Here is a 13,181-nt window from a genome sequence, read left to right on the forward strand (position 1 = left end):
AAGTAATATTGGATTTTATTTAAAAATACTGACCAAAACTTTTCCAGCCTTTTGGTGTTTCGTGAGGTTGGTAAGAAATGCCACGTTGAGATAATTGCTGAACCTTATCATCTTGGTAGTTATGCAAATTTCAATGTTTCCAGAGTTGACGGAGCATTCACAAAAGAACCCCAACACCTGTTCCAGGACTCAAACCTTAGGTGTCAATTTCACGATTCACTCAATGCACTCTGCTATTTAGGAGGGAGAGATTAGGAGGTTCAATATTGGTGAAAACGCATACAATTTCTATCATCACACTTTCCTCTCTCTGCACGAGATTTGATTCCCACCTAGTAATTCTCACCTGGGGCAGCTTGTCCCTCGAGTGGAAGGAGAAATCCAGGTCCTTTCCGGAGGGTCCCTGCAACACAGCAATGGGGAGGATGTTATCTGGAGGAACCACATGGCCGCATGAGAACTCCATTATCCTCTCCTTCCTCACCCCTGCCACTGCAAACAGCTGTTCCTGGAACTCCCCTGCCGGTTGCATCGTTCCTCCGGCTACAATCACAGACCTGCAAACAGTATGTTATCTCTCTATTACAATAGAATAAATGCCAACAAATGTAAAGACCATGGTTGCAATCTGAAGATTCCAAGTTGTCAATGTTCCCAATACCTTCTAGTCTTCTTTCTCAGGTTAGAAGTGCCAGCTATTCACAGTTTTCAGACATTGATAGTCAATGACTGATATTTAGAGACAAGCAGATTTAGTTTTTGACATAAACCCAAAATAACACAATGTAATGTTCATTTTCCATGTTTTTGAAAGGCATGAGATACATTTCCCTACCATGTCTTGTCATGAAATAATTCAAAATGAGAAATAAACTGTTAAGCATGAACTTTAGAGTTGATATTTACACACACAACTCATGGAATATTGAGTAATTCTACTGTAGAAATTTAGGAAAAATGGATTCTTTACACAGGAAAAAAAATAACATTCTGCTAATTACATAAATGGGCTTTTAGAAAGAAAATGTTTATTTTGTATAATTGGTATAGTTTTCAAATAAAATTTAGGGTTGTATTCACCACTGCAACACTGAAATGTCATTTTAGATATTACTTTAGGTCCGGAAATGTGCCCACTTTTTGTACCGAAAACTTAATCTTGTATTCACCACAAATATGTGGCCGTACTGATATTAAATTGTAATGGGTGCATCAACACTAAGGCTATTGCACCTAGCATAATATGGGGGCATCAACATATTGGTTACTTGCACTAATCCCAAAATAGAGGAACAAGCCCTCAATAAGTTTTCACTAAAATAAACTACACACTTTTAAAATTTATTCATTGAAACTACAGGGTACGAGGGTCACTATTTATATTTTGAGCCTTGGCAACACTGATTGAAGTTAGGCGCGATTTGACGTTTGCACGGAATCGTCTGGCATTATTGACCATAACGTACTTCAAATGTTTTGTCAATAGCTTGATTTGTGTTGTTTATGTTGCCTTGGAGATTGCGCGACAACAATAAAATGGAATTAACTCGTGAACATTTTCGTGCGATGATTTTTTACAATTTTCGACGTGGATTATCAAGACAAGAGTGCATCGATCAACTTACTTCCACATTTGGCGATGAAGCCCCATCCTTTGCCACTGTGAAACGCTGGTATCACGAATTTAATCGTGGCCGCCATTCGCTCACCGACGAGGTTCGCGAAGGTCGTCCAAAATCAGTTGTTGTTCAAGAAAACATTGATGCTGTGCAAAACCTAATACTGCAAGATCATCATGTGACATACTGCGAGATTGAGGCAACCATAGGCATTAGTTCCACCAGCATATATAAAATATTACATGATCATTTAGCTGTGAGAAAGGTATGTTCTCGTTGGATCCCACACAATTTGACAAAAACTCAAAAAGACGCTCGTGTCAATTGGTGCAAACAAATGCTCAATAAATACCATCGTGGTGCTTCAAAAGACGTATACAGGAAAACCTCGTTAATACGATATTGGTTAATACGAAGTACCTTTTAATGCGAAGTTCTTCCCATTCCCCAGCCGATAACATAGGATTTATAATGTATTTCAGTACGGATAAATCGAAATACGGATAATTTTTAATACGAAGTTGTTTACAAGACCCTTCCGCAAAACTGGTTTCGCTTAATTCGAAGTAGACACCTGCGTAAGTCGACAAGAGAAGATCGAATGTGGAGAGAGCTTGGGCGTTATTTTAACTTGATCTTAACATATTTCCTTGTCCTAAGAGCTGCTGACAACTCGAGGGAAGCAGCCCGAAATGCCCGCTGGACATTGACATTCTTTGTCAATGTGCATGGCAGGTCAAGCTCTTTCCCCACTGAATGCGCCACCTTGGAAATATTCACCAGTGCTAGATGAGAAATGCGAGATAAGATCGCAGGAATGTTCCAAAATACAAGACGCGTGGCGCCTGGAAGTCTCACCCATCTGTCTAGCTCTGATCTCGAGATGCAGCAATTTCCCGTGAGCGAGCAACTTTTGGCCTGGTAGCCGACAACTTCCGGTAACCACTTTCATTAAAAGCGTGTTCTTTGTGCCCTGTAGAACTTCATAAAAAAAAGGGAAACTGTTACAGATAATCAAAGCCACATAGGCCAACTAAAGATCGTCAACCCGCTTAATGCGTTGTCATCTAGGTTTCCCGCAAAAGTTGTCGATCTTACGTATGTTGCAACTCCAGTTTCCCGCTTCATACGTTTCCCAACTGTGCCGGTCATAAAATTTGCCAAAACCAGTGTTTTGTTGTCTGAGTGACTTCTCCCCTTTTTCTATCAGCAAACGGGGGGGGGGGGGGGGGTCCGTTGCTAATTGCTTCGGCTCGTGTGCGCACACGGGCTCCTTTCCTTTGGTGTCTAAAAAAAACCAGTTCTGAATACCTTCTTCAAAACGAACAAAAACCGCATGATAAGTAAAAGAAAAGTGACCCCCTTCCTTCTCCTACAACAGCTCATTATCCGCCACTGGTGTGCATGGTAATGTGATAATTGCAGAATTCAGGTCCCTCATTCTTGTTTGAATGCAGCTGTCTGGATAGGAAATATTGCGCGTATTTTTGTCTGATTGCATGGTATAAAAGGTAATGCAAGGATCATATACATAGTCTTACCATAAATACTGTCCCAAAGTTGTAAGTAAATAGACACAAAATGGTGAGAGATATTGTAATATCAGAATAACATGAGGTGCATGGATGCATTATGAACCAAAATCACAAATAATTATTTGAAATGGCCACCTTTAGCACTGACACACTTCTGAAGTCTTCGTGGCCGCGCATCAATTGAATTACGCAACACATCGACTGGAAAATGAGCAACTGCCTTCAGAAGAGATCGACCTCTTTAAACTTTCAATATTGGGATGTCTCTTGTTCCAAGCCATCTCCTGAAGCTTGGACCACATTTTGTAGTCCAAAGGGTATAGGTCCGGACTTGCAGAAGGCCAATCTGAAGTGGAAATGAAGTCTGGAACATTTGCTATGAGGGAACGCTCCATTTCTGTGAAAAAGGGGTAAAAACATCAGCCAAAGTGTACCAGCAGACAGTGCTTGAGAAACGATGCAAGAATCTTACCGACACCATCTTCCATGGAGAGAACTGGAGCTTCCAGCAGGACTCAGCCCCAGCACACAAAGCACGCACCACCCAGCAGTGGTTGGAGGCAAATGTTCCTGACTTCATATCCACGTCAGATTGGCCCTCTGCCAGTCCAGACTTAAACCCTTTGGACTACAAATTGTGGTCCAAGCTTCAGGAGATGGCTTGCAAGAAGAGACATCCCAATATTGACAGTTTAAAGCGGTCTCTTCAGAAGGCAGCTGCAGAGTTTCCAGTTGATGTGTTGCGTAATTCCATTGATGCGCGGCCATAAAGACTTCAGAAGTTTGTCAGTGCTAAAGGTGGCCATTTCGAATAAGTATTTGTGATTTTGGTTCATAATGCATCCATGCACCTCATGTTATTCTGATATTACAATATCTCTCACCATTTTGTGTCTATTTACTTACAACTTTGGGACAGTATTTATGGTAAGACTATGTATATATATATTTTTTTTCACACTGCTGATAAGAGTTCGGTCTTCGACAACTGCCTTATCTTTAAAATGCCCATGATTTCCCTTCTGCCACCTGCTGCTCTAACTTCCAGCCGGTCTCATTGTGTTTACGCTGCAGCTGGCGCCAGTGTTTAGTCTAGCGTCTGGAAAACTCTCGCTTGGCGATAACTGCAATGACTCATCCAATGCGAAAGAATAAGCGTCATTGTTTTGAATCTCACAAAGCCATATAATCCCCGCTTTTCTTCAGAACCATTAGCGTGTTGCTGTTAAAAAAACAACAACAAAAAAACCGCAATGCTCAATGTAGGAATACGAGAGGAAAAGTTTTGGCGGAGCGAGTGTTTGACCTCCAGAATACTCCTGAAACCTACAATAAATTGTCGATTAATCTGAAAATACCCAAGTTTCGTAAAGCTTGTTTTTAGTTCATTTTATGCTGGTGAGCTAAGCGGGACTAAATATACAGTTTAAAGTGGGATCCAAACCAGAGTGATTATCGAGTGCGGCACTGTTTAATGTGTCCTAGGATACACATTGGGTGCAAACAGATCGCAAGTTGTGTGTTTACTTTTTCACAGTGGCTTACAATGCAAGTTGAGGAAGAGTTTGAACTGATCCCTGCAAAGGGGGAGGGGGGGGGGCGTGAATATGAAGTTAACTGAAGCAAAGAATACGTGACTTTTTTTTACAATGTGTTTTAGACAGCCGAACCAGAACAAAATTTACAGCCCCTATTTTTTTTTCTAGTGAACGCACATAAAATCCAATATTCATTCTGTCCGATTATCTCCCGTCTCTTGCTCGCGCCAGTGTGACTACTGTCAAGATTCTTCCGAGTTTCACTTCTTGCAATAAACGAGATTGTTTTCCTTTCCGTAGGTCTCGGTGCAAACTGGTTTCTTATGAACTAAAATTGTAAGAATTTCGTGGAAGAGCAACGACTTTTCACAATTAAAAGAAAATACCGTTTTTTTAAAAGACTTTTTGCCACAACATGCATCCCGTGCATAACCGGTTGTATAACTAGGCAGGATAAATGGTGTTAACAGTCTCCTTGGAATCTTTGTGTCCGCGTTAAGCTCCGTGTTCTCATTTTGTGTAACATTTTTTACACTTTCTTTAAAACGTACAATATTATTATATAGTACATGTGAAGCTTATTTTCTGAGCTACCACCAAGTATAAAACATCCTTTCTGGGGGTAATTTATACTCTACTTTATTTACACCTGAAAACAGGCGCCATTTTGAAAAGTTTGGATAACTCGAAGTCGTTTAATACGAAGTTGACATTTTTTGGTCCCTTGAACTTCGTATTAACGAGGTTTTCCTGTATAAGATTGTAACAGGGTGCAAACAAATGCTCAATAAATACAATCGTGGTGCTTCAAAAGACGTATATAAGATTGTAACAGGTGACGAATCATGGATATATGCATGAGCCGGAACGTAAACGGCAGTCGACTGTATGGGTGTCAAGATGAACCCAATCCAACAAAAGTTGTTCACGCTCGAAGCACATCGAAACAAATGGTTGCCTGTTTTTTCGGGAAAACTGGTCATGTGGCAACTGTGCCTTCAGAGGAACGTAGAACGGTCAACTCTGAATGGTACACAACAATTTGTTTGCCAGAGGTCTTCGGTCAAGTACGGAAAACAAACAAACGCCGTCAGATCATTCTTCATCAAGACAATGCCAGCTGTCACACATCTCGTCTAACAACCGACTTTATGAACAGTCAAAAAATCGAATTGATGGGTAATCCGCCATACAGTCCTGATTTGGCACCCAATGACTTCTTCTTGTTCCCGAATGTCAAGAATAAATTGCGTGGACAACAATTTTCGTCGGCGGAAGAAGCCGTTGATGCGTTCAAAAACCATATTATGGAGGTGTCTCAAGAAGATTGGAAAAACTGCTTTGACAAATGGTTCAAACGAATGCAAAAGTGTATTGACCATAAAGGAAAATACTTTGAAAAACAATAAAGCAGTTTTCAATGCCAAATTCCTGTTTTTTCATTGTTAGGCTCAAAATATAAATACTGACCCACATATACAACTTCATAATTGAATAACAGGACTTTACTTTTAATTGATATACAAACCCTTGATGTGGTTTACGTGATACACCAACTACTTCTCTTGTGCATCTTTGATACATTACAATTGAGTAGAATCACTCTAACTAAGCATAAATGTTTCAGTTATTTTTACAGCAAACCACTTGAGAGATACACATGACAAACGGAACTAACTACATGAAAAAACTTAAGGCTAGCAGATATATTGCCAAATGAAATTTTCTAATATGTCACTGTTTCAGTTACAGCAGACCATGTATAAAGTCTTCATAGTTATATCCTCATTGTTATATCCTATTCAGAAAGACAGAGAAACAAAGAAAAAGAAATTTCATCCTAAAAGCAAGATCTACTGATTTTTTTATAAAATACAGACATCATAAAAAGAATGAACCTACCTTGCCTCGTTGAGGATATCTACAAAATGCGCCGCAGGATTAAGGAGCAAATACTTGAGCGTTCCCTTCCCGACGGTCAAATGCCACGTGCAAACAACTCGCCCATCCTTCATGGAGTTGGTGAGGGCCTCCAGGAACGCTAGCACTGGCAGCAGAGGGTTGTTGCTCTTTGGTTCATCTGTTGTACTGTCAGGCACATGCACGGGGGACTCTGGAAACACAAGAGGTTGATGTCTGGTTTATATGAAACTGATGATTAAGGCTGGCCTTAACCTATGTAGGTACATTAGGGTAACTATTTTAGAATTTTCCTCTCCTTTCGTAAAAACCACTGATATTCCAAAATCTCTAGAATTCCTTGTAGAGAATTCACGTGAAACTCTGCATGATTTGCTTTTGATGTTGTCCATCAATAGTTAGAGGCATGCACATTTCGTTTTTGATGAAAACATGAAATGTAAAGTAACATACTGGAATGTTCATTTGTCATGGTTTTGAAAGGTGTGAGGTGCATTTTTTCAACCATGTCTTCTCCCAAAATGAAGTGCAAATTCAGAAATAAACTTTCAAACAAAATTTAAGAGTTTATTTTCCGTGTTATGAAAATCACGGAAAAATCATAAATTTCGCGTAAATATTTGACCAAAAATGGACTCCTTTACACAGGAATAAACCTATTACTCTAATAACTACATAAATGTAGTATAAAAGGGAAATGTTACATTTGTGTGTTAAGTGTAGCTTTTAAATCAAATTTAGGGTTTAACACCAAAATGCAATTTTTTTAAGCCACTTTTGATCAGGAAATGTGCCCAGTTTTGTGTATCAAAATCTTCATGTTTTATTCACCATAAGTATGTGACTCTGTAATACTTTAATATACTTCTGTAGTCACTAAACTATTGAGAATATCTAGGCAACAGCGAACAAATCAACAAAATCCTCAACATTATATAAGGGGAATGGTTTTTGGGGGTGCTTTGTCTATATTATATTACGTTGCTTTAAAGTTGGTTTTACAAAAGGTTAACTTTAAATATATAATATCAAAAACAGCAAAAACAAAAGAGAACCACGCTTTACGAGGCCACACGCAGACCCTATTCCACGTGTGGTGTTCCGTATAGTAACAGATATCCCCTGAGATATCTGTTAAGCAACAGACGAACTTTAGCCTAACTTTAATAATCGGTAACTAGAGGAGGGCTTAATAGGCTTATGATTCACTAAAATGATAGAAGGTCAGACACCTTTAAACGACATATTTATTCATTGAAAAGAACATCGCTTGTGGCATAGCTGCCACCAAACATGAGCACTTCACTGTACAAGACACAAAAAAGATATACAAAAGATTTTGTACTTACATATCAGCCGTTTTCACACTATATCAATCATACCTGGGGCCTTACACACGCTATTTCACTCTTTATCGCCACATCCCGACACATGGACAAATTTGTGGTACACCACACTAAAAAATTAATATTATGTGCTTCCTTGGTGTAACAAAGGCTTTGGGGGGTGATAAATGAGTTTTCCTGGCTTTTCTTGGATGGATGGCTAAGAACAACTTGGATATTCTTTGATATCCTATGGATGCTTCTATGGCGTCAGTTCTGTCGACCATATGGTCTGGATTTCCACATGGGATGAGGGACACAAAACTCGCTATTTTGCCGAATTTTCACTGGGATCCTTAAATGCACTTGTGGACACAATATCCCACTTGGTCACACACACTTAGGTCTGTGTTTACTGTAACAGGACCTTAGATCCCTTTTCCCTTTATGTATCCTTTGTTGCTGGCACAGGTGGCCATTCACACACTGGATTTTACCAGCAACTTCCAAGCTGACCTGCTCTCAGGTGGGTCTGTAATACAAGTGAGCTTGACTAGCAAGCTCAGAACACAATAGGCCATCTGAAAGTCTCCTCTGTGACGTCACAGCCTTGACGGCTTCTCATTGGCCAGCTGGAGTCCTTTGAGATCTTTCCTGTCTTTGGGAGAATTGCCACTTTGGGAGAATAAAAGATTTAGTAAACATGTGATTTGGAGCACATGGTTTTTGTTCTCCAAAATGGCTACTGTTAGCCTAACAATGGTTGGTTCTTTATAAATAAAGCATTTCTACCCCTCCCATGAGTGACAACTGGTTGGTAAACATGACCCATGATTCTAATTGGGGGTGGGGGGTATAAGTTTCTGGGAAAATAGCTCTCACAAGCTTTCCCTGATGCCAACCTAATGGCCCTTGTACTTAGGTTGGCCTGTGGTTATTTGTGTGTGGGCATGTATGCCCAATGCTGATTGGTTATAATTACATTTTTTGATTCAATTCAAATTTTGCATTCTGTAAATCTGTTGGATTTTTAATTACCAATACCAACCAATACTTTGTGGCATTTTGATCTTTCGTGGGGTTCACAATGTGGCATAAAAATGCTCTTTGTTTGTTTATTTTCATTAGATGAGTTTCTGTAATGGTATTGGCAACACTTACTGATTGTCATTTGCATCACCAGACAAGGATCACTAGAACAGAGCTCAACGTGCTGTAGTTGTGAGGGCCTTTCATAAAAATGGCAAAACTCTTGATGCAGCGAGGCGAGAATATCAATGTTGTTATAATCTTTGGAGGATGACCCAATTCAATCGGCCAATCCAATCAAGATGCAGGTCAAGAATTTTGAAGCAACAGGAAGTGCATTGAAGCAGAAACCAACCGGTAGGCCTAGGAGTGTCAAACTTTTTTTTAACCTATAGTTTTCAGTTTAGTGGAACTGTCAGAATGTCAATGGAGAAATGGTGGTCACCTGCAGGACATAATTTTCAAAAGATGAACATACTGTGCGGATTTAGTTAATGTGCTTGTATTTTTTACAAAATAAAATGTAGTATTAGTTTCATTGCAATTAAAAAAGCCTATTTTTATGCCACACTTTAAAGTGTAGGTACAGTCACTATTAGCATATCTGATCATAAACCTGGACTTAAAACAAACCACAGCAAACTTTTTACTCACCTTTCTTTGGAGGCTGTGGCTTCTTGCCACTGGCTGCTAGCTGACACAAGAATGCTTTGATGCCCTTCTGCCCTAGCTCTGCATTCCTGTTCAGGGTGACCGTGGGGTGGTACTTCTCTGCAAACCCTTGCAGCTGCAACACAATAAATGAATGGATGAAATAACATTTGGGGGGGGGGGGGGAGGTTGGCACACACAGCCATTTTGCACTCTATTTGAGGAGAAATCTTCTTATCTAAAACCCAAACAGTCCCTTCAGAAAAGTTAAAAGTGCAAGGTTGAAAAGCGACCTGGACACGACATACCAACACATTAAGAAGGCAAGGAGACACTACAATCTTCCTCAGAAACCGTGTAAGAGGCCTGCTCTTCTCAAAAAGCTAAAAATATTTGTTAAAACACTGTCGTCATCTCCCAACATGGATGATAAACAGTTGGAAAGATTACAATTTTGTCTGAGGAAAGTAAAATCAGCACATTCAATAAGAATATACCAAACACCTAAAATAACATTACATACATAACACATTGAAGGGTCCAGCCTTTGCATCAAATGACCGTGGGCGAGCCAGCTGTGTCCAATTTGCAGCCAAGTTAAAATCATCGTGGGCGAGCCAGCTGTGTCCAATTTGCAGCCAAGTTAAAATCATCGTGGGCGAGCCAGCTGTGTCCAATTTGCAGCCAAGTTAAAATCATATCTTCTCAATGGGAGGGATAATACGAGGAACATCATGCATCAATGGTGGGCCAGACTGGCATCTAGTATGCTTCATTTCTTTAAGCCTGTCGACCAATGTGGCAGAGTGGTTTGCACAGCACATTACGATGCTGGAAACTTGGGGTTCGAATTCCAGCCTGGTCATGGGTGTTCTTTCATCATAACATCCTCATTGTTGCGATTAGTCAAAAGTGGCAGAAAAGGAACACTAAATAACAAAAATACAACATAATACAATGGAATTCGTCAGACCTACATAGGCACTAGCTACAAGGGTTCTACGAGGATCAGTTGAGGCATATTGGTGTATCCGTTTAGCAGTAAACTTGATGATATAATTTCCCAATGCAATATTTCTGTATATAATCTATGATTCATGATTGGGAAAAGAGAGACGCGGTAGTATATAAATACGGAGAAACTAGTACTCACTTTTATCCGCGAAGCTGTTTTTTCTTCTTTTTCGATTAATTTCAGTGGCCACTGCCACCATCCTCGTTGGAACTTGCTGCGCTGTTGCTTGGCGTGCGTCTTTTGTTCGTAGTTCTCTGGCTGCCGTTAGGTGCGCTGTGCATCTTGGTACGTCGTCTGCTATTTCCGGGCGATAACTGCTGCAGAAGTGGTACTTGGATTCCACTTCTGCAGCAGTTATCGCCCGGAAATAGCAGACGACGTACCAAGATGCACAGCGCACCTAACGGCAGCCAGAGAACTACGAACAAAAGACGCACGCCAAGCAACAGCGCAGCAAGTTCCAACGAGGATGGTGGCAGTGGCCACTGAAATTAATCGAAAAAGAAGAAAAAACAGCTTCGCGGATAAAAGTGAGTACTAGTTTCTCCGTATTTATAATCTATGAGTGAAGGAAAATACCTCACTGAGAGAAGTTTTCTTGCAGTTGTTTCTGGGAATATTGTTAACTATTTACAATTAGTTGTTTACAGCTTTCCCACTCTAAAAATAGTTGAACCTCGAATTTTATGTTTTTTAGAGGACAAAGATGAAAGAACTTAAAAGCAAGAAAAATGTAAAATCTGGTAATGTAAAATTGGGATTCCAATGTATGTTGTAAAGGAAGATAAAATATTACAACCTGATCTGGAAACTTATTTAATATTTTGAACTGGGTATTAACGTGACTTCCTATTGCCAAGCCAATGGGAGAGGTCGAAGTTTTTCATGAACTAGAAAGAAAGGATGGATTTATGTGAATTTTTTTGCCAGTTTCGATAAAATACCAAAGCAAAGTTTACAGACATTAATAATTCTACCATGTGCCATGTTGGTTTAGTCAGTTGGGAATCAGCCTACCACATGGAAGACCCTGGTTTGATTCTTAGGTGGGTATTTTTCCCACAATGTCCCTGCATAAAGAGACTCGGGGTCTCACCCAGTCTCTAATAAATGAGTATCCAACAGTGAAGGTGGGTAGAGCATGGTGCTGATTGCTTCACCTCCACTATGGTCGAGATCAAGAATGTCTGGTGCCTTTCCTCCTCCAACCTGTACATCTTCATGGCATGGTGCACTGCATGTGGGAGAGCTTTATCTTTTTAGCTTTAAAATATTCTATAAAACACTCAAAATGCTGACCAAGGCAAAAATTATTGTAAAATAAGAAACTATAAACATAACATTTCCACACTCTGACCAGGTCTTCTCCAGACAAAGATTCACAATAAATTGTTATTTATTTTGTCTGAAGACCCTCTTAGAGGGTGGAAACATTTTGTTTATAGTGTCTTATTGTAAGTTTTGCTTTGGTCAGCATTTTGAGTGTTATATATTACATGGAAACAAGGGTTAATAGTGTTACACTATTCTACCAATCCAATCAGAAATTGCAAATGTTCTTGGTATTTAATTGCATGGAAGCAGGTAACTGTAATGGGGTTTTGTGTGAATATTACATCCCTGTTTCTCGACATTTACCTTGGTAAACAATTTACCATCATACAAATAATAACAAAATGGCAATATTTTATTTCCTGAGTCATGGATTTAAGTACCATGCTTCTTGCACAAGAAAGAAAGCTGACCTTCTGAGCGATCCTGCTTCGGTCGCAGAATTCCAAGATGTTGAAGAGGTTCATGTTGTCAAAATCTGCCACCGTGACAAAGTCTGCCAAGTGAAAGAGCTTTGGCTGCAATATCTTCTGGCTCGCTTCTGCCGGACTGCACCCTGGCCGTCCTCCTGTAATCAAAACAGAATTAAAACCGGGATAAGAGTTGTTTTACAATTTCGACGTTTTACACCACTTTACTACCTCCCTTGGTAAATTGCAATGTGAAGGATGAATGCCATATTTGTGCCTAGGAATGAAACCTAGGTGCTAGACCTCATTATGCTCCAATAGGCTATCTTAACTTTGTGCAAATCCATAATTTTACCCATTATGACAAAATTTTATTATTTTTTGTAACGGGTTGATTCGTGATAAATTGCTTAGACTTTTAATCACTGTACTTGTTTTAAATATATACACCAACATTTCATAGACCAGATCTGTCTCAGTTTTCACAGATTATTACCGTATTTACCCATGTATAATGCTTACTTTATTCCAAAAATCTTTGCTCCTAAAAACTGTGATTAGTATTATGCATGGAATAATTTGGACAGGCAACATGACACCATGAATGTTTTCACTATGTCACTGCATATAATATGTATATATCAACAAGGCCAAATACGAATTACCAGGTTGGTTTCTTTAGTAATAATATTTTTTTTTAAAAAAAAAATGCTATAAAAGTTAAATAAATGGTCATTCCCATGATTTTTCGCTTTTTATTGGTACGTTTTGCGACATTGAGAAAAGTTGTGCCATTCTGATAGAATT

General features: G+C 39.4%; 1 protein-coding gene across 1 annotated transcript in view; it reads right to left on the reverse strand.

Moving 5' to 3' along the window:
• Window positions 1-13,181, reverse strand: part of LOC145997364 (ATP-dependent DNA helicase DDX11) — a 44,644-nt gene that overhangs the window by 7,746 nt on the left and 23,717 nt on the right. Inside the window, exons 9-12 of the mRNA XM_083134324.1 lie at window positions 12,378-12,532; window positions 9,621-9,753; window positions 6,595-6,805; window positions 347-557 (exon numbers count right to left, since the gene is read on the reverse strand). Coding sequence (XP_082990450.1) covers window positions 347-557; window positions 6,595-6,805; window positions 9,621-9,753; window positions 12,378-12,532 — 710 coding nt within the window. The remainder of the gene's footprint in view (window positions 1-346; window positions 558-6,594; window positions 6,806-9,620; window positions 9,754-12,377; window positions 12,533-13,181) is intronic.

This window comes from Lepisma saccharinum, chromosome 13 (genome assembly GCF_977018435.1).
Source record: "Lepisma saccharinum chromosome 13, izLepSacc3.1, whole genome shotgun sequence".
Taxonomy (NCBI): domain Eukaryota; kingdom Metazoa; phylum Arthropoda; class Insecta; order Zygentoma; family Lepismatidae; genus Lepisma; species Lepisma saccharinum.